General features: G+C 44.7%; 2 protein-coding genes across 3 annotated transcripts in view; both read right to left on the bottom strand.

Annotated features, from left to right (window-relative positions):
* Positions 1 to 1,305: 1,305 nt before the first annotated feature.
* ERI1 (exoribonuclease 1) lies at positions 1,306 to 12,175 on the bottom strand. 2 transcript variants are annotated; one of them, XM_030450226.1, is made up of 7 exons: positions 12,058 to 12,175; positions 11,044 to 11,219; positions 8,990 to 9,200; positions 7,612 to 7,695; positions 6,920 to 7,029; positions 4,546 to 4,660; positions 1,306 to 2,174 (listed from the first exon to the last, which is right to left on the bottom strand). In XM_030450226.1, exons 1-7 carry the CDS (start codon positions 12,127 to 12,129, stop codon positions 1,932 to 1,934), a joined length of 1,011 nt encoding a protein of 336 aa, XP_030306086.1. In that variant the 5' UTR covers positions 12,130 to 12,175; the 3' UTR covers positions 1,306 to 1,931. The 2 variants fall into 2 exon arrangements, with proteins under 2 accessions (XP_030306086.1, XP_030306087.1); XM_030450227.1 differs by having other exon boundaries at positions 1,932 to 2,174; positions 11,044 to 11,214; positions 12,058 to 12,160.
* Positions 12,176 to 17,141: 4,966 nt separating this feature from the next.
* Positions 17,142 to 24,204, bottom strand: part of MFHAS1 (malignant fibrous histiocytoma amplified sequence 1) — a 30,521-nt gene continuing 23,458 nt past the window's right edge. The window contains exons 2-3 of the mRNA XM_030450320.1: positions 19,028 to 19,154; positions 17,142 to 17,574 (exon numbers count right to left, since the gene is read on the bottom strand). Coding sequence (XP_030306180.1) covers positions 17,571 to 17,574; positions 19,028 to 19,154 — 131 coding nt within the window. The 3' untranslated portion in view covers positions 17,142 to 17,570. The remainder of the gene's footprint in view (positions 17,575 to 19,027; positions 19,155 to 24,204) is intronic.

Below are 24,204 nucleotides of genomic sequence, written 5' to 3' on the forward strand. Positions count from 1 at the left end.
CTGTACTGAGTCTTGTGAACTTGTCACATTCATGAGATTTAAGCCACCTACCCATGGCAATGTTGTCCACCAGAGCAGACCGTTCATTGGGCCATGCTGAGACCAAAGACAACACTGCTTATTCTTTATAGTGAATTCAGCATCTGACTTGTTAATAAATACAAACTTACCTTATTAAGTTTGCTTGCATTTCAAGTAAACCAATGAATATTGCTCAAATTCACTTCATCTCAAAATCAATGAATCAAGCATTCTGTGAAAATAGTTCCAGTTTAAAATCTGACATTAATTCAAATTAGATAAAATGGTATCTGGAATGATTCTACTGATTTCTGCAACTTACTGATTAAAAATACTCAAGCAGTAAACAACAGCAAAACATTAATATTTAACCCTTATCTCAAAATACCTTTCTGAAGTTATTTAGCAAAAATAAGCAATGCTGTGTTTAAAATAAACGATGTAAAATTACAACAGTTCTTCACTTAAGAAACCTGCAGTATAATCTGTAACGAATAGTTTTTCATTGGACTATGAGCCCAGTTACAGACATGTAAATAGAAGACTAGCAACAAAGTCTATGATACTGCCAGCACCCCAAGGGGACATGTGCTGAGCTAAACTCAATTCTATAAAAGAAACCTGCACCACAGCAACTCAGAAACAAAAAAAGTAAATTACCATGGTTCTTCAGAAAAGCAAATACTATGGTTGCTATAGTGAAAGGCAAATATACATTTAGCAATTTGTACAAGATATGGGATGGCAAATAAATAGTATTTTGACACGACATATATTGGACATTTGGATTTTACCCTTCTGAAAATACATCAGGTATTGCTACAGAAAGAAACTGTAAAGTTCAACAAACCTCTACAATTAGAACTTCCAGAATAAAATTAACATAATTCTAAAGCAGTTCTGGCTGTCCACATCTGAGACTCAAAAGAAAACATGCAAAGCTGGTAACATTCATGTTGCACTTCATACAGCCTATGGAGACAAAGCAAATTAAGCCTCTGGTCTCTTTTGAACATCATCTTACCTGGGGCCTAGGAAGAAAGCAGAAGTTGCTAATAATTAGATGCCGCTTTTATTAATAAAATTATATTAATCTTCCAATGTTAGATTTTGAGATAAAGGTGTAACTTCATGGTGGCAGAGGTTTGGGAAGGTACCAAAAATATCAGAGTGTGTCTTTTAATGTGTTCCTATGAGTGTAGCAGGAGTACGAGATAACAATCCACAAAGTGAAAGTCTGAAAAGCCATCTCTTTATAAATACAAATTAAAGAAATTACTATAATACTGTGTCAATGGAATTTTTATTCAATATATAGCACTTGATAGGGAAGTTGACAAACATATTCATTAATGAAAAAAAAACCAAACCTAAACAACCTAGTACTTCTCTATTCCTTTATAATTGATGAATATGCAAAAAAAAAAAAAAAAATTACCATCAGGAACCCTTAGTAGAGTGCCTTATCAGGAAAGGCCAGCCCAACCACTATTTCAGTACTTCCATCATTGCCTTATTTATGTGCAATGAATAATCAGATGCTAGATATCATTACCATGTGGCATAGTGAATAAACACAGCCCACAGGCTGGGGTGGAACAGCACAGTGCAAGCCAAATCAGTTTTTGGAGGTTTTTAAATTACATATTCTTAAAAGCTTAATACCTTGCCTGGATTTTGCATATCAATCTTACAGCTAGAAAAGTTGCAAACAACAAAAAAATCAGTATTAAAAAAAATGGTGTAACAGAGGCTCCAAAGAGCAAAGAGCTTCCACACTCCCCTTTATTTCAAGAGACGATTGGTTAAGGTGCTTTCAGACTCTGCACACAGGTTGGCAGGTTTCATTGGCTCTAAACAGTCTTCAGTGGCTATTTGAGAGCAGTTCCTAAGGCAGAACCCTTGAACTGCTAATTTCTGCTGTGGGGCATCTGTGGAGCAGGGGCTCCCTCTAAGGGGGCTGAGGAGGAGACTGTCATAAGCTGTCCAGCATACATTTTCTCATTCACCCGCAGTTTACAGCCATCCTGTAGCATCCTTATAGCTATCCTTGCAATGTTTTTAGAGTCATCAAGTCCACTGTGAGGTCTCCCATCGTAATTCATGCCCAGGTTTTCAAGCATGATTGCCAGCTTGGTCTGGTTCCTAGGAACCTGATGGAGAAAGTGAACAAGAATTAGGTTCTGTACCAAGTCTTTTTAATCTAACACAGTGCAGCTGAAGTGTATGCAGATTGTAAGTCTACTCAAGTCACATATTACTTTCATGTTGCCTTTTGTCAGATCACTAACAATTTAACATCAAAGCACCTTGGTGAGACAGACACTCTCATTTTTACAGAGGAGACACAGTCAACAGGAGCTTGTCTAGACTCAGCATAATGTCAAGAGCCTCCCACCACCACCACCACCAGCTCAAGATGTGCCAGTAGTGGCCATGGTGGAAACTATGTCCTAGCTAGGTTCAACAAGACTATAAAAAAGGAATTACAACCCAAAAAGGCATTGCAGGGGAAAATGAAATTTTTGTTCTCTTTTTAAATGCTAAGCAAATAAAGAAGCACCAGGCTCCTGAGCCTCACTAACATCAAGCTTCTCAGTGCCTCCAAACACCACAGGAACAGACCAGCAACACCTAGATCAGTACGAGTTCATATGGATGAATCATAGAATCATAGAATTGGCTGGGTTGGAAGGGACCTCAGAGATCATCAAGTCCAACCCTTGATCCACTACCACTGCAGTTCCCAGCCCATGGCACTGAGTGCCACATCCAGTCTCTTTTTAAATATCTCCAGGGATGGAGAATCCACTACTTCCCTGGGCAGCCCATTCCAACGTCTGATCACCCTCTCCGTAAAGAAATTCTTTCTAATATCCAACCTAAACCTCCCCTGGCACAACTTAAGACCGGGCCCTCTTGTCTTGCTGAGAGTTGCCTGGGAAAAGAGCCCAATCCCCCCCTGGCTCCAACCTCCTTTCAAGGAGTTGTAGAGAGTGATGAGGTCTCCCCTGAGCCTCCTCTTCTCCAGGCTGAACACCCTAAGCTCCCTCAGCCTCACCTCATGGGATCTGTGCTTGAGTCCCTTCACCAGCCTGGTTGCCCTCTTTTGGACTTGCTCCTGGACCTCGATATTCTTCCTAAACTGAGGGGCCCAGAACTGGACACAGAACCAACAGCATGGACAGACTGAAGGGCACTGAACTGACTTACCCATGGAAACTCACACACCAGCAGAAGCCCCTTGATTACGTATTTTTTTTTTCAAAAGGTCAAAGAAAAACAAAAGGGTAACTTTCAAGGAAAACTTCTGTTTGCTCTCTTGGTGGCAGTGGTTGGGGTCAGGGAACATGGCACATAGCAAGTTCCAAGACCTTGCATCATCCAGTTGGATTTAACAGCGAGGTGGAATGGTGACAAGACAGTTGCCAATACCCAGCAGTTTGCAACTCCAACAATAAAACCCATGAACTGGGCAGGGGAGACATACTGCAGGCTGTGGGTTATTCCACAGGGATGTTACAACACATTCCTTGTCATTATCTACTGCCATTACTTAACAACACATTCAATAGTGGCACGGAATAGGTAAATAGAAGCAGTCAATAACTGTAACAGCTACACCTGCTTGCACTGATTAAACAAAAAATTATCACAAAAAGTAAAAAGAACTGGTTTCCTTCCAAGTCACAATCTTCATTGCCTTTGATAAAAAAGCACTGCTCATCAGAGAGGAAAAGGAAGGTATGTCTAGGTTAAAGCTGAAAGGACTAACAGAACTGTTCTGTGTTCTAGTGTGCTTCCAACAGAAATGGTCATGCACAGAGGGGCACAATAATAGAGGGAGAAATGGAGTAACCCTGTAATATTTCACCAGCATAAAGTAAGAAAGTCTTCTCTTATTGGATGTTAACTCAATATTGTCAGCTGGGCTAAAATCATGTTTAAAAAAATGATTTAGTGCAGACTGACTAGGAATTTGCTAGAATCTCCAATACCCATTTTATGATAATCTGACAGTGAAAAAAAGCAGCAATAAAGTCCAGCACTGAACTGCTTCTCTTGACAATGTGTCCTTGTAGATATGTTCTATCTTTCTCTGTCCCTATTACCCTGTCAAAAGTGGAGATAACCATGGGTAGTGATGCAAATCAGTTGTAGAGTGAATTACACTAAAACACGAAAAAATAATTGAAAAATCAGTAGTCTTTTCAGCTAAACTACTTCAAGACACACTTTATCAAAGAGCACCAGTATGACATGTTTAGACAATCTTCCAGGGAGCATCTCATGACTGCTAAAAACAAGATTAAAATCAAAATGCAGTAAATTATGTGACCTTCAATTAGCCCAGCGAGATCTCTGCATGAAGCACATCTGAAAATCAGGCTCCAGGCAACTTATGGTTTAAGTACTATAATTTTATCCTACCCAAGTAAAGATGACAAGCACAACAGGACATTCTAGACTTTTAAACCAGATTTTCCCATACGAGAAACAATTGTACAAGCAATTTGCACAAACCTTATAGAAGTTCCCATAGGATTTGCGAATATTGATCCACTTTTTGGCAAAAGAAGGGTATTTGATACGGCTTGTGCGGCACTGGATGTTCAAAAATTTACTCATATCCCAAGATCTTAAAAAGTCAAAAGAGAAAAACATTAATGGTACATAATTCAGATGCCCTGCATTCTATATATTGCATGGCTGTAGCACAGAAAGTTGTCTTTTCTTTGGTGATCAGTAGAAGGCAAACAGTTTAGAAAAAGCCCTTTTGCTATAGTAATGGTAAATCTTTTTTTTAAATACAAATTTGTTTGTTATGGGGAAAACAAAAAGCAACATGGGCATGATTTTCACTAGGATGGTTTCAGGTCCAGGATCATTAAGACAAAAAATAGCACACCAGCTTGTCCACCTCTCACATCTACTCCAGAAACTGCTAATAAACAAGGTGCTTACCACTTTTTACTTTACTACTTACTTACTTTGCTTACTCCCTTAGGGAAGCAAACAACACCTTACATTCTCCTGATTACCTACATTTCCATGCAACTCTCTACTTAATGCCAATTATCAAAATAAGAGTGCACTTAGTTTAAGGAGAAACCAGACCTTTATGGAAAGAAAATGAAACTATAACCATATGCACTTCTAGGCTGCCTTCCTGAAGAGAACCATCCCAACAAGTTTGTAAGCTTCAAGCTAAAATACAGCTTTTTTCCCCTTTCTTAGAGGTGTCTACACTGTCTCACTTATATGACAGAGATTTCACTGCACCTATTTTCCTTGATGAATCCCAGTGAGATTTCTGAGGAGAGGAATTCCAGACACACACTGGGCCCAGTAATATAACCAGTCTTGCTTCAGCATTTTGTTTTTAATTCACTGTTCTTCCAAAGGCAGAGATGTAGTAATAGGTAAAAAATTAGTCAAACAGCAGTATTTACCACAGTCTCTTAAAGCTGAACATGACATAAGGCATAACTCCTTTTTTTTAAGGTGTACATGAACTGAAACTCTACACCTCAAATTTTGTGTGACAGCCTTTAAATGGCTTCACTGTTCACACTGGGCACAAGCACATTTTAGTGATACAGGTTCTTCATCAGAAAAGAGCTGTGAGCTACAGTTGTCTAATTCTTTGGCAATTTTGAGAAAGACAGTCTCATGGAGAAAAAATATTTTCCCAGTAGCTAAGTTGGGTTAGTTAAAAAAGCTTTTGTTCTGTATCCATTTATCTCCTATGATGCATTATTTTTCAAACCACTCATACTACAGACTAAAATATTTATCTGTGTTTTACTTGACAGAAGTATTAGGAAGTCACAGTAAGATCTCCCACGCTCTTTTTTCATGAACTCCAGTTTTGTTTCAAGGTTTCTCTCTCTTTGGTTCAACACAGTCACTGTAACAGTGCAGCACAGGGCTACCTTTTTAATGTAGAACAGCAGAAGACCTGCTCCAGGCAGACAACAGGCATAGCAACATGAAAATGCATCATTCATCTCAAGGTGGCTTATGTTGAAAACTCCTTGTCCTACTCAAATCCCTCATTCCAGTGGGATTTGAAGTGAAGGAAGGAAGCAGACATGTTAACAGTGATGTTTCATGGTTAAAAAGCAATCACCACCTACAGAAAAAATTCCCTGTCCAGTGCTATGTAAGATAAGGCTCAAACAGCATCTGTCATCATGTAACAAAGCTAAGATCACAAGAACAATATTGCAGCATGGATGGATCTAGATCTCAAGATCTCTTCACTTTGCAGTCATAAGGGGACTTGATTTTCCACTCAAGCTTTGGGAGACAGCAAGTCCAGGTGGAAAGTTCAAGGACTGGTCAATCACTCACACAGAAAGCTTGTTAGAGGTGGGACCCATCAGTGCCACACTCCCCTGAGCCAAAGCAGAAAGCTTTCTGTATAAGCCATTTCTCCTTCTTCAGTAAACTGCATAATCTCTTAGTGCTTTCTGGTGAAATATGCAGGATAACTCACACATGCTGGGCACAACACAACCACCATGCAACTCTGAAATCTTGGATCCAGGAGACCATAGGAGTCACTTAGAATTGAAATTGCACCAGGTTATTTGCAAGTATTATTTGCTATATGAAAACTAGATGAAAACAGGGGGTTACAATAGCAACAACAAAAAGATTAAAAAGTGTATTCAACATCATGTAGTTGCATAAAGCATGTGAGGAATGAAACAGTGCCATCTAATGGACTTAAGCTTCATTTCAAGTGGTTTAGCTCAGCTTTTCTGATTTTCCTGTAAGGTAAAAATGTAGTAAAATAGCAGCATCATGATCCACTTTTAACAATACTGTCACAAAGATTAAACATGGTTTTGCCATTTTAGATCATGCTGAAAGCTAGATAAGGACATACCCATCTGTCAAAATGGAATAGCTATACTTTGTTCCCAGTTCTCGCTGTCTCATCCACTCTATTACATTCTGCAGAACTTGAGGAAATGTATCAGCCTTATCAACAATGTCCTAAAAGGGCAGAAAAAACAAAAGTGAGAAACACTGCCTTCAGAAAAAACCCACAGCATGAAGTGTAAGAATGATAATGGTATATAGGCACTCTCTAACCACTCACTAGGCTGGCTCCATAAAAATGTTTAGAAACAGATTACATTAATATAAGCAATCAAACTGAAATAGAAGCACATCTTAAAGAGCCAACATCCAATGGTATCTATAAAGGTAATAAGGTTAATCAGGTGTTGAACTTTGAAAAAAACCTTTGAGCTCATTTCCCAGGCTCCTGCTCAAGTCACTCGATCACAAGCCACTGCCATTGTTAGACTAAACCCTTAAGAATAAAAATCTTGGAAGAGGAACTGATGTAATTTGAAGCGTGCTTTCCTTTGCTAAAGATTAAGTTTCTACACATGGATTACAAAGTGAATGTTTTTCCCTACACCTAAGTAATCAACTTAGTGACTGGGAGAGAAGGGAACAAAAAAAGATTAAGAGAGTAAGCCTTACAGAAAAACTACCATGACTTACCAGTTTGAAAACATCCAACATCTCTTTGTATTTTTTTCCCAAATAAACAAAAGTGCAAATTACCTGAGTGATTCCTGTCAGATTTATGCAGAAGTTTGAAAGCTTGGGATTGATCTCTGGCTTCACATATTGCTGAAATGTATCCTCCTGTCATAAGAGAATCAAACACTCAACACCAGCACACTATGTAGCCCAACACAAGACAACTTCTTTAGCTTGTCCACCTTTGAAAGGCAACAGTAGCTACTTTGTCCTGCTGGATGCCAAGAGGCAACATGAGCCTCCTCATGCTATCATGAGATTCCTCATGGTGTGGATGCCTGGCTTTCCAACTGGAACACATCCTTCCTCTCAGGCAGCAGGCACCAAAGTGCAGGGAAGTGGATGTAAGAGGGGAGAAAGACTGCAATAAAGGGATTTGGGAAAAGGGAAGCATGAATAAGGAAAAAAGTGAGAGGCATGAACAAAGTCCAGTGTTTTTTTAGGCTGTGCCTCTAAAAGCTCACCTGTGATGGCCACACATCACAGAGGCTGCATCTGAGTCATCTGCCTCTAGATGCCAGCCCATCAGAGATAAAGACAATGACCTCACTCTGGGAAACAGCAGTGAGAGAGTGAAGAGTACATCCAAGTTTTAAGGAGAAGAGAAAGCACCAAATCCCTGCTCCTTTTGGACAGAGGCAAAAAAAATATGCTGTCTCCTACAACTCTTAAAGGTAGTAAACCAATACTGGTCATCTGCACAATCCTCTTTCAGCAGCATACATGCAGCTACACCCTGATGTGGCATCAGTGATGACTGAAAATCCTCCTCTGAAAAGTTCCTGATAAATGAAACATTAGTCAGAGGAGCAGACACTGCCTCCATTTCACTGAGTCACTCAGTTTCAGTTAGACAGCAAGCAGTTTTTCCAAAGCAAACTTGCACTGCAACAGAACACCCGATGCTTCCACATGCCTATTAAATGTTTCCCATCAGCTTACACAATTTGTTGGGTACATTGTGGAAACAGTCTGGCCTGCCAAGAAGCAGACTTCACTCAACCCCACTTTCTAGAGCCTCTGCACTAGGCTCGTCTAGATTGCCTCCCACAGGACCATAGAATCTTGTTTATGATGAATCTCTGGAGTCCTAGAAATAACTTTGTGCATCTTAAAGCAGGGAAAGAAAGGAAAGGGATGACTGAAAACTGAAAGTCCCTCATCTCAGTAGAGGGAGTTAACAACAGGAGTATGATCTATGCCAGATGCTTTAAGAATAGAAAGGAAGTTTTGCTTGTAAAAGGTTTGTAAGACAGGGGATAGGTCTTTATGAGGAAAAAAAAAAACAAAACCTTTTTTAAATTAAGTTCAACATCTACCTAAACACTAACCCAGACTTTCTGAAGCCAAGAATTTACAGAGAAGAACACCATAACAACTCAGTAATTTCATCACTTACTATTTCCAGAGTATGTGTGTTTACTAAGACAATAGGAAACTCAATTATTTCATGTACGAATTCAGGTGGGTTGCCTTCTTCACATGTTGCTTCAAAGTCAACAACACAGATGTAGTCATAGTAGCTGTCCCCATTAAGAGGTTCTTTCTGCATCAGCTTCTGTTTCTTATAGTAGTTCTTCAGTCTCTTTTTCAGCACATCTTTCACTCCTCTTAAAGAGACAAAGAAAGTGACAAGGATTACACTCTGATTCAATGAATTTTTTCAACATCATAGAACTGAAGCTACATTTAAAATCTGAAAGTTCATAATTTATTAACTTTATTTTGAACACCAGCACTTACGAAGCCTAAATTCAAATTTATTATGCAGTTAGTACTACATTACCTGAGATAATGCAGAGGCTGTGATACTACCCTGAAAATGAGAAGATCTTGATAATATCAGTATCTGGGGACAGACTGGGAAGCACAGTGCAGAGACACTGCAGTCACCTCCAACTCAGCAAGACTCAGCAGCAGAAGCCTTTGTAAAACCTTTATAGATTGCTCCTAGACAACCTCTTGCCCTGAAAACAGCACTGCTTCATCCCTACTTCCCTGTGCCCTCTGCCTGAACTGACCAATGCCTGAGACACTTCTGCATCAGTGGCACAGATAATGCAGAATTCATCTATAATGCTCACAGCGTCAATTTGTCTCAATCCAAATTTAAAACTGAGTTTGAGTAACTCCGTTAAAACGAAGTATTTAAAATTCCACTTGTCAGAAAAAACTTCCTGGTCAAGACCCTACTTTCAGGAGGTTTGTGGCTAACACATAAATTCACAGCAGCAAACTATTAAAGTTACATAATGTGTATTTTTAATACAAAGATTGTAATATGCAAGTACAGGTTCCAGAACTACCACACACCGAACCCCAGCTGAATAAACAAAGAACTTATTTTTTAAATTACAATAGTAGATGAAATCACGGAAGCCCCAGGAGCTACTTGTAGCAGGTGGTATCATCAGAAAAGCAGCCCACTGATTCACAAAGCAAAACTGGAATCCGACTCCTAAACCTGCATTTGAGAACACTGGTCTCTCCTACAAACACAGACTCTCCACAGTGGTTTAATAATCATGTTTAATTTTAAGTGACCAGTTCACTCAAAGCTGAAACAGTATGGGAGCTGATGGAGGGGAAAATTACCCTTTTCTTCATCAAACCTATAAAAGAAGTTGAAAGAGGAGATGACCTGCTATCAAAACAACCTCAAGGGAAAGCACAGTGTGGGGCAATCTGCTCAATTCACTACATTAGAGGTGATGCACTCTTTGTTTACAAGTAAGACAAATTTTGACCAACTTAACGGAATATAATAACAAAAGAAATCTAACTTAGTTAAAAGAAAAATTTAAAACTTTCTGTATTTACAAATGAATAAAAAACACAAACAGAAAATCAGTTACTTAGGAGGAAACCAAAACCACGTAATTTACTATTTGATATCTGCTTTTTATTTTAAAATCATAATAATTGTTGAATAGCTGTAAAAATCTAAACGCTTTTATTACAAGTTTTATCACGTAACAATACTTTTTTTTTCCTCCCAAGGAGTCAATTCACTTAGCCAAAGAAGGGATTAAAAAAAAAAATAAATGTAGCCAGAACACCTGCAGATAGATGAGGCTGAGGTGGCAGGCTGCACTTCCCATCCACACCATTTTTTTTTCTTTTATGGGTTAAACTGACTCTGTTTCTTTTTTTTTTTTTCTTTTTCCCCTACAGTCTTCTCTAGAAAGCTAAACTTCTCTGCACATATATATATTTAAAAACATATTACATAAACCTGCAGTTACATATTCTTACATTTCTTTACCAGCTGAGACAGCAGACATTTCTGATAGCACATTAAGCATTATCACATGCACTAATGCTATAACAAGAGCTGTAAGGCTGCACATAAAAACAAGCAAGTTTGGTGGCTTTCATTTTGTGGTGTATTTTTAAGCTTTAAAATAATCATCCCTGTCTCTCTATTGTAATTAAAAGAACCATCAGCCTAACCTGGTTTCAAGCTTGAACTCTGCAAGTTTACTTCTGAGCTCCTCTCTGGTCATTCTGTTAATATAACCATTGGTCATAGAAATTTCTTTGTAAACTGGATCACTGAAGTCATTCACACTGGCAGCTGTGTTTTTTCCATTAGTTTCTTGATCACTGATCCTACAATGATGCCTACCCTAGGAGAAAGAGAAACCCACAGGTCATTCAAGCAGGTGAAAAGAAGAAGCTAGAACATTAACTTTTACACACTGTAATCAAACGGAGTGAACTAGGTTACAGACAGGTGAGAAAATCAATACTGAAGCCAGCTCTGAACACTGTTTTCCTCACTTTCATGAAAATCAACCAACAGAAGGAAGGGATACTGATGCTCCTGTCTGAAGTCATGCCAGAGAGCAGCTCCAAGAGACAAAAGCTGGATTCACCTTCCAGTTTCACCAGAAAAGGTGAGTTTTCTGGGATGAGCTGTCAAAACCCTGACGGGCAGAAGAGATTTCTCTTGGTACCTTGTTTAACAACAATCTATAGAGACAGACAGACAGACAGACAGACGGGCGCCCCACGCTGTGTAAAACAGACAAAACTCTAACTTTAGGGGAAAAGCTAAAGGCACTTTAACTCGAGGCGCTTATCTGCAGCCTTGGTGGGGCGAGCACACGGCGGGGCCGAACTCGCCGAGACCCACCGGGGTCTCCCGCGGCTCGGGCACACAGGGACGTCCCCGTGGCACCGCAGGCGCCCCCTCGGTAACCGGCACTCGGCCCTTCCAGGCAGGCCGCGCTGCAGCCCCGCCAGACCGGCCTGGCCCCGGGAGGCGCTGAGGGCGGGGACGAAGCGCGGCCTGAGCAGAACCGGTAACGGCACCGCCACAACCGGGGCGGCCTCTGCGCATGCGCCGGGGAGCGCGGGTAAAGGGGGTGTTTGTGGGGGTGGGCAGTGACGGTCCGGGGGTGCGGGTGTATCCTCGGCGTGTCCCACCCGGCCTGGTACCTCCCGCTGCCCCAGTGCACTCACCGGTGGGCAGGCGGCAGACTCCGGCGCCTCAGGGCGGGCTGCCCGCGGGCAGCTCTCCTTCCGCTCCTCCATGGCCGTGGCCGTTGTGGGGCGGGCAGAGCGCGGGGCCCGCCCCTGGGAGGAGCGGGGGGGGGCGGCCCCGCTGCCGCCTCAAGCCACCGCCCTCCCGGCAGCTGGGCTGCCTGCGCTTCCCGAGACACCCAGAGCTGCTCGGCAACCACCCCAGCTTCCTCCTTACCCGTCCGGCGTGAAAAACTGTCGTGGGTATGTGCCACGCGTGGCAGGGCTGCCTCAGCGCTGCCCGTGCCGGCGCGATCGAAGACTGAGTCTTGACAGCCCCCAGCCTCATGCTCCCTCCTCAGCTTTTGCTGAGCAGCCTCCTGGCTTTGGGGGCACAGCAGCTGTCTGGAAGCTCTGAAGCTCTGGCCGTGCTGTGGGGAAAACGCTCTGCACAGACGTTCCTCTCCTGACTTCGCAAGAAGCATCCTAACCACGGATCTGGGGATGACCAGATCCTGGCTATGGGAGCAATTCCTGGCTCCTATCCCTTTCCTCTCCAGGGAAGCTGCCTCGTGCTCTTACCCATATTATCCCTTAATCTGCAGTCAGCAAGAGGTGGGATGTGGGGTGGATGGCACCAGACGGGTGTGAGACATTCTGGGTCTTCTCAGCCCGAAGGTGAAGGCAAAGGGAAGATGCCCCTCCATCCATCATGAACCGGCTGATTTCCCGCTGGTGCTTTCCCCAGCCTTGGAATGCAGTCAAGGCACATCCTTGGAGATTTCACTTCTGTCCCCGTGTGGCTACCACCTAACTGATGCAAACACAGCACCATCTCCACATCTGGCAGCCCCTGAAGAGCCTGGCATCACTTCACCTGCCTTGCCACTTGCTCAAAGCCTTGCCTCCTGTCTTACTCCAACACACCAATGTCTTGTTGAAGATAACACCATCCTGTCCCCAAGGCCTGTGCAGCATTGCCATGTTAATTTTGGTTAATACATAGGTTTGTCTCCTTCTCCAAATCAGGGAGGTGATGGAAGTGAGGTCAGATACAGCTGCTTGGGGTTGAATGGGAGGAAGGAACTTTCTCTCTACTTTTAATTCACCCTCCTGGTCCTGCTGCTGCTAACACTCATGTTGGCAAGCAGAGGGATAGCTCTCTTGCTGCATTCACTTTTGAACATGGCACTTGAGCAGGGCTCACAGAGAGCCAATCTTTCCAAGGAAACAAACAACATGGTACCGGCAAGAACCATCGAGGTGGCTTCGAAAGCCCACAAAACTCCCTAAGAACCACAGGGAAAAAGCTGCCCCCCCTTGCCAGAGCAGGCAATGGCTCACAGATAAGTCACTGAAAGAGGAAAAACAAAGCAAAGAGCCAGGCCTCTCCTTGAGATTGAGATCACCTTTATTTTCAGTTGTTTTGGCGAGGACATGTGGGCAAGTGTGGGTGTGGTGTGTGTGCGTCTGGGCATGCATGTGTGCGTGTGTGTGTGTGCGCAGAGTCCTGCCCAGTTACATCAATTCCTGCAAGTACAGTCCATGAACTGAGCCATGAAGCGCGTGATGAGTGCTACACAGAGGCCCACTTGCTTGCCTCTTCTTGTGCTTACTGCAGTGCAGCATCTCCCCCTCCCTGCACTGCCATTCTGAGGATGCTAGGTCAAGATCCCACTTAAAGGGTGCAGGAGGAGCTGAGCTCCAGAATCTGGAGTGAGCCAGTGGGTTTTCACCTCACTTAGTGAGCTCCTAAATACCATATGCAGTTCCCTGTAACTCATCTGTATCTGTCTCCTCAGTGAGGAACACCTACTGCTCTGACATGTTTTAACCACTTCAGAGATACAAAGGGGAAGGGAACAAGCTCCCCATGTAAGCTCAGGTGCTGCAGCATGGCCAAGTGCATTTTGAGTTCCTGGGAAAGCAGCACCCAAATGCACCATTGCGTGTTCACAGCCACCGTGGAACTGTAGCATGTGGGGATGTCACAAGGGAGATGACCTGTGCTTCCACTGCCTCCAGGCTCTTCCATCTGATTTGGAATACCATCAAGGCAGGTTAAACCCCAATCTGGTCTCTATGTCTGTTTACCTTTAAAGCTGAATCCCCCAAGCTCAGAGCAGAGGCAGAATGCAGAAAGAACAGCTCTACCACAAAAGGAGACAAGTCAGGCACATTCTGGCCTCCTGGCAGCTGGAAACAATCTTGTTTCTCTGCCAGTTCTGCCTTTAGCACAGTTAAAGCAGAGGTGTCCCATCACCTGTGACCCTCTGCAGCTGCCAAAGACCTCCAACTACCCCTGTATGTCTAAAGATGAGCTAGATGTGCAGCATCACCCCTTGGGCTTCCTCTGACTCTACTTCAACAGATCTGTGATTCTATGATCTGTGCACTGCTTAGGGACATGCAATTTCTCTCGTTACACAGACCCAGCAGAAGGCAAAGGTGCTATCCTGGGAGTTTCACTTGGAAGGATGCAGGTTTGAATCCCAGGTTTTGCTTCAGAGCATAACACAGGGTACTCAAGGACATGTTCCAGGTGCTGCAGTGCAAAGCATCTTGCCAGTTCTGCTTCAAAATCTGTCTGTACCAGATTCAGAAGGAAATCAACTGGTCAACAAACAAGGGGTCTGTAAACCAATAAGCACAACAAGTGCTTTTTGAACAAAGTAGGCATCCAGTACCTACTGGTACTTCTTCTTTTTCCAAGGGGGTTAAATTCACTGTCAGCTCCATTGGGTAGACAATTTATGCCCCAGTCCTTTCTGCTTTTTTACTACACCTTCAGTAATGGCTGCAGGATGGCTCCACAGAGGCCTTAGTCATTTCTAACAGTTCAGTAACTCTCCAAGCAGGGACAAGAACAGTAATACAATACATGCTCAGGCATCTCTGCTCTTTGGGCACTGCTTTCAAGCCCTCTTTCATTGTGACTTGACTCATGGAAAATGACAAGATACTTCAAAAATATGGGGCCCTCGTCCCTGGGGCTCAGGGATGTTAAGTGGGGTCTAGCAGGCAGGAGGTCAGTAAAGGGACATTGTGTGCAGAGGATTCCAGGATGCATCCTTAGAAGAGAGTGACAGCAAAATCAAAAGAACTATTAGCCACTTGGCTCAGTTCTCCTGCACAGATCTCCCACCTGGCAGTAGCAAAGGGGAGACATTTTTGAACTGCATAGAAAATTAAATGGCTTTTGCATATTAAAAAAATACAGATGAAAACACAGTTAACACCAGTTACTCAACAGTGGGCGGATGAGTGATCACCATTTTTCATATCAAAAAGACCCAACTCAACTGATCTCCATACTGCCACACCCCCAGTGTTACAGCTTCAGTGCCTGCAGCAGATGGAGGGCCTGCAAAGCCAGGTATGTGCTCCCACCAAGCTGCCATGCCCTGGCAGGAGGGGTGTGGTCCCAAGTAGCAGGCTGTAGGACATCTGCTCTGTCCTCTTGCTCCTCATACATCCCAGACCACATGGGCACACTGGGTCACAGGCCTCCGGCTGGAAAAGGATTCCACTTTGTGGGTTCTTTACAACGTGGTCTCCACATGTCACAGCAGCAAATTGCTAGTTTCTTCCTATGGAGAATGGAAAGAGAGAGGTGAGTAGCAGCCAAGAGCAGGCAAGGCTGCCCAGCACAGGAGGTGACAGCAGGGCATGCTCTAATCTAAGTTCTAACTACACCAGGGACTTTCCTATCTCACAGGCAGCAAGGGTCTGAACAAAGAAGTTTCCTTGCACTATTCCCAACACCAAAGATCTCACCTCTCTTCAACTCCCTCCAGCCACCCATTTCTAGCCCCCAATTTATTTACAGCAATGAAGAAGCACAATCAATTAATGCTTCTCACTGACATAAGAAAGGTTCACAGGCACACTGCTGGAGGTGGCAACTCAACATGTGAAATCTGAGCCCAAGCTCTCTCTCCATCTGGAATGATACCCTGAAGAGATACAAAGCTGACTGAGCTGCCAACTTTTATTTGGCAGCTTTCCCCTCTGAAGTGAGGCACAATGGCTTGATTTCTTCCACCTGGCCCCTGCAATCTCCTACTGGAGTGTATTCTGCCCTGCATTTCCCAGTGTTAAGTTCCTGCCAAAGGGGCAATTTGCAGCCCTGCCCACCAAGCTGGTATCTGAAGGACCAGAAGACAGAGGAACTGTGCTGCAGGTCCCAGCAGGATTCGTGTCACTGTCTTGCACTAGTTGCAGGCTTAGCCAGCCTGTGTTCTGGCAGGGACTGCCTGCCAACCAGTATCACACATCCCAGGTCTGTGGAAAAGGGCTTGTGCCCCATGTCTGCCACCACAGCCCCAAGGGTTAAGAGCTGTACAATGACAGAAAATTTTAAATCCCTCATCTCTAGGACCTCCACCAGCATCTAATGAAGGCATCCTGGCTCTGTAAATGCTTGCCTCCTATTTGATTTACACTGTATTGAATATCTGCATGGAGCAGGACCTCCACATTCCAGTTATCAGGGCTCAGCTGTAAGGCACAAGGTCCTGAAAACCACCTAGTCAGGAGAGAAACCAGCTGTGGGGTCAGTGCTCTGCCTGCCCCTTTCCACATCTGGCCCAGGGAAAAATGGCTGCCCATGAAGTACAGCTGCCAGGGACAGCATGAGGGCATCAGGGACAGTTTGTAGAACAGCCACATGCTGCTTCACTAGATTTCCACACAAAGATGCCTGTGTAGCTTTGCTAGGAAGAGGACACAGATCTAGGTCTCTGGTGCTCCAGTGGCCACAATGCATGGAAAGTACCACAATGACAACTCCAAGAGCATCCAGATGTAGCAAAAACATGAGCTCTTGAGGGCTAGTGATAAGGAAGACATGGCAGGTGTCGGGGCACACCAACTGCCCTTCTTCAGCCCCCGTGTGATTACAATTCACAGTGCTTCATGGCACTGCTTATGCACAATGCAGGAAACATTTCCCAGCTCTGCCAGCCACCACTCAAGCCTAATGTGTGGGACACAGCCAACTGTTCTGCAGCCAAGCAGTTTTAGAGGCTTCACAAAATCAACCCCATCCCCAACAAAACCTTGGCCAACTGCCACAAAACTCACTTGTCCAGGAACAAGTCCAGGGGATCCCGCTACAGCTCACATCAAGAAACTTTCCTCCAAGCAGGTCTGAATTAAATGGTACCAAGAACATTTTTACATTCATCATGAGATCCAAATGGGTTTTCAACACGTGATCAATGGGTCCACAGAATCCTATTCCCCAATGCTTCCCCTCTGGCCAGTGGCTCTGCCATCTGCAGCAATCATTTTGCTTCATGCCTTGTTGTTGTCCTCGACCTTCAGGTGACTGCCTCCACTCCAGCCACCAGGCCCCCCCCTGGGAGCTGCCCCTGCCCCACAGCTTTTCAGAGTCCAAAGTCCCATCGATCCCTGTTAGCATGCAACTCCACAACTGGAGAGATGGGAGCACTGCAGAGCATCAGCCATGTTCTGCCTGGTGGAAAACCTTTGGCACCAGCACTGATGATTTATCTGGAAAAAATAAAAGAAAAAGTAATGTAGCAGGAACAGCAGGCTTCTTAATGCTTGTGATGAGTAACCTGAGATGCAATTTTCCCCTAGGCTTCTAAAAAGGAGGGTGAGGTCTTTGAAAGTAACACAGGCCTTTTTGAGAACAGAAGTTTCTTGCCAGCAGAGTGACTGAAACTGGGACACAGATGCTGTGGAAGGCAGGCTGGAGGACAGGACTGGACAAGTGCACAGGCTTAGCCTGACAGCACAGTACAACCAAAATTGCAACATCAGGTTAGAAGTATCTTGTGCCAAGTACACATACAGAAGGACAAAATAAACAGTCATGCCCTGCGGCTCTGTACCAGGGAACCTATTTTTTTTTCTTGCCCCAGGTGGGCATTTCAACTTCACACATAGCTCAACAGTCAACCATCACCAAAGCTATGTGCAAGCAGGGTGAACATATTTTGGGATGGCAGGGTACTGAACAGAGAGAACAGCATCCAGTTTCAGAGCCTGAAGTGAAATTATCAGGCATTCATATGCACCATGCACCATCAAGAGACTCAACTTGCTCCTCTAAGCTCCCGGACAAATTCCCTTTCAAGGAAAGCAGGCCGTGGCTTCATTTTGTTCTACAAGAAAGGTTATGCATCAAAAAGCCACAGCACTGCCTGTTTTCATGAGTGCTGTTCCATATTTGTTCCCACCACAACACAGCTCTATTTTCTAAGCACATCCCCACTCTGTGGAATGAAGGATGTGTAAGCTATTGATACACAGAAGGGCAGGGCTTCTGTCTGCATGGACCTCACCGAGTTGGACAACTGGGACAACAACAGTTCTGTGAAATTCAACACAGACAAGTGCAGAGCCCTGCACCTGGAACAAGGCAGCTCCATGTACCACCACAGCCTGGAGTCCAGCAGGCTTGGAATCTGGTGGAGAACGCTTTGAAAACAAGCCAGCAGAACCTCTTCACAGCAATGACAGCCAAGCTGTAATAAGGGAGACTCAGAAGGGACAGAAGAAAAAAGTTCTACCCCAGAAGAACAGTGTAACTCTAAAGTCCAAAGAGATGGGGGTACCTCCATTCTTAGCCATCAACCATTGCCTATACAAGGTCCCAAGCAACCTGACCCAGGTGTGAAGGTGGTGGCCCTGCTAGAAGCTGGGCTGGGACAGAGACTTCCTGAAGTCCCATCCCACTTGAAACTGGCCATGATTGTATTTTCTCCAGTTCTGTCCTGCCTGCTATATGTCTTGCATCTCCCACTATGCAGCTCAGTAAACACTTTAACTCATTTTACTCTATCATTTGAGTAGGTTGTCTACACCCACAAATAATTAGAAGTGTCTCCAGGTGGTGGGGCTGCTGCCTTCCAGAAAAAAATGCTTATTGAGGGTGTGTTTCACATGGGCTTTCTGGTGTCTACTGACAGGGGGCTGGGGGTATGCTTTCAGGTCTCACTTGGAACAAGGGCTGATCACAGTAGGCGTGGGGGGGTAAACCAAGGCAACATTAACTCGCTCGCTGCCGTTCTTGGGACAGATGATCTCCGCCAGTCCCTCTGGTCTCGGCTGACTCAGCAGTTCTCCTGTAAACAAGGGAAGAGAATGAAAGCGTTTAAACATTGGCAAGGCAGTTTTTGCAGGTTTTGTTTTTAGAATGTCCTTTCCTTCCCCAAGCAAACACCTGTGACCAGTGTGAGTGAGCACTGGAAGTAGGCTTACTGGTCTTGCAAGCCAACCAAGTCTTGTCCGTGTAACCATGGTGAATGTCCTGGTGATTGTAGCTTGGAGACATGCTGCTCCTCACAAATTTAACATCTGCCATCTTTCCTGTCTCTGCTTTGAATCACTGCACACAGACTTGAGAGCTACTTGGGGATTTATAACATCTAAATGGAGCCTAATGAGATGGAGGCTTCAGGAGTAGGAGCAGGCCTGCTTTAATCAGACTGCTGAGATCCAGAAATTTACCTTCAATCACCATGAAAGCTGATCTGGTAACATCAGCAGGATAATTGGCAGACAGACAGGCAAAGCTACAGATACAAGCCTTATTATTCACATCTGCATACTATAGCCATCCATGCCTGCAAAGATACCCAAAAAGCAGCTGTCTTTCAGTCTAGCAGAAGGATGACCCCATATCCTTGTCAAGACCACCTTCTTCGGCATGAATCAGAAAGATGCTTTGAAAGCAGTACCACAGACATGATTTTTGCATTACTTCAGTATTTCTCCTCTAAGAAATTCTAGGGAGGGCCTCAAACCAACCACAGACAAGTGTGCTTGACCTTTTCTAAACCTGTATATTACCTCCCTGTCCTCTGTCCCTGAGCAACCCTGACCATTGCAGCTGTCCAGCCCTTGCTCTGTGATTTCTGAGCTGGAGGTACCTCAGAGCTGAAGAGAGCCTGCTGTTCTGCAAGGGCTGGCCAACTGCAGGGTGTCTCTTTTAGCTGCCAAAGCAATATTTAGAAACAGGTAAAACATACTTGAGAGGATTCCTTAAAGCCCCTTTCCCAAGGCACGTTTGCCACAGCTGCCATGGGACTGCTTCTGTGTCCTGTCAGGGTTCTCTGCCACACTATCCTCTGCTGAGCATGCAGAGCCTGGCTCCCAGCTGTCAGCTCTTCCCTAATGAAGGCAACACCAGCTCTTCAAGTCAGCAGGGCAAGGGGGTCTCCACCACATGATATCCCTCTGCTAAATGAGTTGTGTCAGCTCCATGGTTCAAGTACCAAGCTGGCAGCTCCCCACGCTTGCAACACTCAGTCCAGGGCAAGATGCAGCTCAGCACAGTGAAAGGGGAAGACAGGTGCTGAGATGTGCCCAGCTCTGAGGAACACTTCCCCAGCAGCTCTCTCAGAGCAATTAAAGTTTCCTCCTGGCTCCACTCTGCACGTGACTGGTCCCAGCAAGGCAGAATCCCCAGCCATCAACATGCCACCTCCTCAGCAGGGTCCAGCCACTAGCTTAGACACCGAACAGTACCAGAAGCATCTCTTGATACCAGTCTGGCAGCATCCACACCCAACAAAGCATTACTAATTCTGCTAAATGTGCCCACACCAGTGCTTCATAGCCCTAAGACACCAGGCCACAGCTGGCTTGGGCCAGATAGATCAGTGGCTTCCTTTACAGAGGCTGCAGTCACAGGTCCACACAAAACTCTGTACTCATCCATCAAGCAGCTACCCTGATCTGTCCACACTTCCACAGAAACACTCTGTAGACAGATGGACTCTGTAGACTCTTGGACTCTCCTATTTTGAAACACTCTTGCAATAAATTCCTCTGCTATTAAACAAAGAGCATCAGAAAAAATGTCTCCCTGTGTCTAGCTGTGATTGCCAGGTCTCCTGGGAAAATCAGAAAAGAAATCATGCTCAAAGAGGTTTTGCCCAGCCTGGGCAGCAATGGCCCCATCATGCCTGAAGCCCCCCAAATACTGCTCTCCTCCTCACACTGTTTCTCTTCTTACTTCAATGAAAAACATCTAAAACTTGTTTTTTTCCAAAGCAAGAAGACAGCACTTGGTATCTTAAAAGCAGAGGAACACGAACACACACAATTCCTCTTGAGAGACACCCCACCTCTGGGGCCAGTAATTCCTGTTTGCCCCCTTGGTCTGCAATGTGAATTCCTCTTTGGTTTGAATATCTACTCTCGTCTCACACCCACACTCAAACCTGAAGTGGCAGAGCAGCTTTTAAGCTACTCAGACATGTCTCCCAAAACAGAAGAATCGTGATGGTATTTGCAATGCAAAGTTAGATCTGCAAGGCAGTGTCCTCAATTACGTGAGCTGTCACACACTGAAAGCACTGCATCACCTCAAGCACATACACCACAGGGCTCCACATCGCAGTGGTTCCCAGGTTTCCAACCTCAGGCTGACTTCCAAACTGCAGTATTGCTAACAGTACTGAAAACACTGGCTCTGAAAGGTGAGTCATAAAAATCAGTGCAATATTCTGTGCTTTAAAGACAGGTATAATAAATTCATTAGACCTTAAATCAGAGGGGTGATAAGATTAGTCTGTCTGCTTGAGCATTCACTCCCATTCCCAGTTCAGGAATCTTTTAGACAGATTTCTCAAGCAGAGGAGAATTCTCAGGTAAACATCCTCACACAGCTCTTCAGTCCACTCTTCTTTAAGGCTTTACCTTTCCTTCTAGGTTGCTTTGGGGATAAAACTCACTTTGTTCTTTCCCCAGCCTGATCCAAATCTTCTCCAGCCCCACTCCCATTTCCTGCTGACATACACGTTCTTCCTCAGAAAAGACTTTGCTCACAGTTATTCCATCATGCACCAAGTGGGAAGAAGGTCATCTGGGCATCCTTTCCATTCCTTCCCTTCCTAGCTAAGGGATGCTCCACTGTGCCCCCCAGCATAGCATTCTTGTCCCTTTGTTTTTGCTGCCTGCTCATCTTTGCAGAACAAACTCATCCCAGGACTAAACCAGGGATAACCATCTAAATTCTTCACTTCAAATCACTGCTTAATAGAACACTGCTTGGACACAACTCTCCAGGCCCAGAGTCTCTTGGAATTTTCAGAAACCTCATATTTCTACTCAGAAATTATTCAAACTGCAGGAGATTTATTAAAAGTCTTCAGGGCTGTGGCTGGGTGGGAAAGAGGAGATAAAATGAAGCACTGCACTGATACAAAAGGAAAAGCTAAATTCTTGGCTTCTGGTGGTATGGGATGTAGCTGGAGCAGCCTATGTCTGCAGCACTTGTTCTGCCCCTACATACAGACTACCCAGTCTGTATTTTGATTGCACATTCCTTCATAAGCATGTCACAAATTTTACTGGAAACCTCAGTTCCAGATGCCCCCGCCCCCCGAAAGGTTGCCCTAAATAGCACACACACAAACCACAAAGCTTATCCGAGTCTTGACGTGGCCTTGGTTTTAATGTTAACTTCCACAGAAGTCACTAAGGTTTTAACCAAGGCTCCAACTATTTAGCCTTAATGCTAAACACCAGTGCAGTTGAGTTTTTGCAGAACAATTCCATCTTCCATCAGACAAATCCACAGCACTAAAATTATTCAGCCGATTTAGGAGCATAATACGTACTTGCAAAGACACTTTAATGCCTGCTGACCAAGGCCTGATTTTTACATGCATCCAAGTCCCAGATCAGGTGAGAGCAGAGAGGCTTTTACCCAAGTCTGGTTAAAAGTGCCTGCAAACAGACAACAGACGCTTTAAAAGATGCTTCTTACATGCCTCTCCCTTTGCAATGGCAGGAATGATGCAAAGGAGTGGCATCTGTTCTGTGGCCACCTTACTGGCATTTTGGCACACAACAGCTCTCCACAACTGGGTAAAATGTGCTGGAGAGCAAGCTAAGGCTGAGACACAAACTGAGACCCTGCCATGGTCAGTTTTAGCTGCAGCATAAGCTGGTTTGTAAACTCCCACAAGCAGATGGGCTGAGCGAGTTATGCTGCCTGCACCATGTAGAAGAAACCTACTACACCTGAGCAGTCACAGGCAAAGGTAAGAACAAACTTCCTCTCAGCATTAGCCAGCTCACCTGAAGCAGGTATTTCCACAGCAGCAGGATGTTATCCATTGCCACTATCTTACCCCAGAACAGAAGCAGCCACTTTGATCTGCATGCTCTGGGTTCCCAGGCCAGGCCAGTGCCTGCAGCCCCTGAGGATAGCTGTGTATACCAGAGCTCAACCATCTATAACACCTCAGTGCACAAGGAAGACATTTCTACTGTCATATATGTCAGAAAAACATTGGTCTACATGTCTTGGTCAAGTACAGACTTAGGCACATTATTCCTTTTGGCCTTGATTTACTGTGATCTGGGGAGGGATGCCTCCGCTGGATCCTGTGCCAGCAATCAGAGCCATGCGTGCTGCAGAGCACACTTCACTGGCCTGTAGGAAATACCCATGAAATGCCAGATATCCATGACAAATCAGAGAGTTAGGAGGGAGGCTGACAGCAAGAAAAGCAAGTACTTGCAAGAGGGTTTGGTTTCTCCATGCTGGCAGTCAGACAAGGCCAGCTGTAAGCTTACTCAGCTGTCCAACAGAGAGAAGGGGTTTATTCCACACAGAGAAGAATCCCACCCAGACCATTTGCCTTCACACAGTTCCCACTGCCATGGCTGTGCTAAGTGGCATGAGGTTCCTTGTTCATAGAATCACAGAAAGCTAGGGGGTGGAAGGGACCTTGAAAGATCACTGAGTCCCACCGCCTGCCAGAGCAGGAGGACCTACAGGAGGTCACACAGGAACGTGTCCAGGTGGGTTTTGAATGTCTCCAGAGCCTGTTCCAGTGCTCTGCCACCTTCACAGTGAAAAAGTTCTTCCTTATATTTATGTGGAACCCCCTATGCTCCAGCTTGCACTCATTGCCCATAACTGAGAAGAGCCTGGCACCATCCTCCTGGCTCTCTCCCTTTATATAGTTATAAACATTAATGAGGTGACCCCTCTTTCTCCTCCAAGCTGAAGAGCCCCAGCTCCCTCAGCCTTTCCTCACAAGGAAGATGTTCCACTTCCTTCATCATCTTGTTGGCTCTGTGCTGGACTCTTTAAAACAGTTTGAACTGAGGGGCCCAGAACATGTCAATGACCTGCAGCAAAGGCACAGGGGT

The sequence above is a fragment of the Calypte anna genome, chromosome 4A (assembly GCF_003957555.1).
Source record: "Calypte anna isolate BGI_N300 chromosome 4A, bCalAnn1_v1.p, whole genome shotgun sequence".
Taxonomy (NCBI): Eukaryota; Metazoa; Chordata; class Aves; order Apodiformes; family Trochilidae; genus Calypte; species Calypte anna.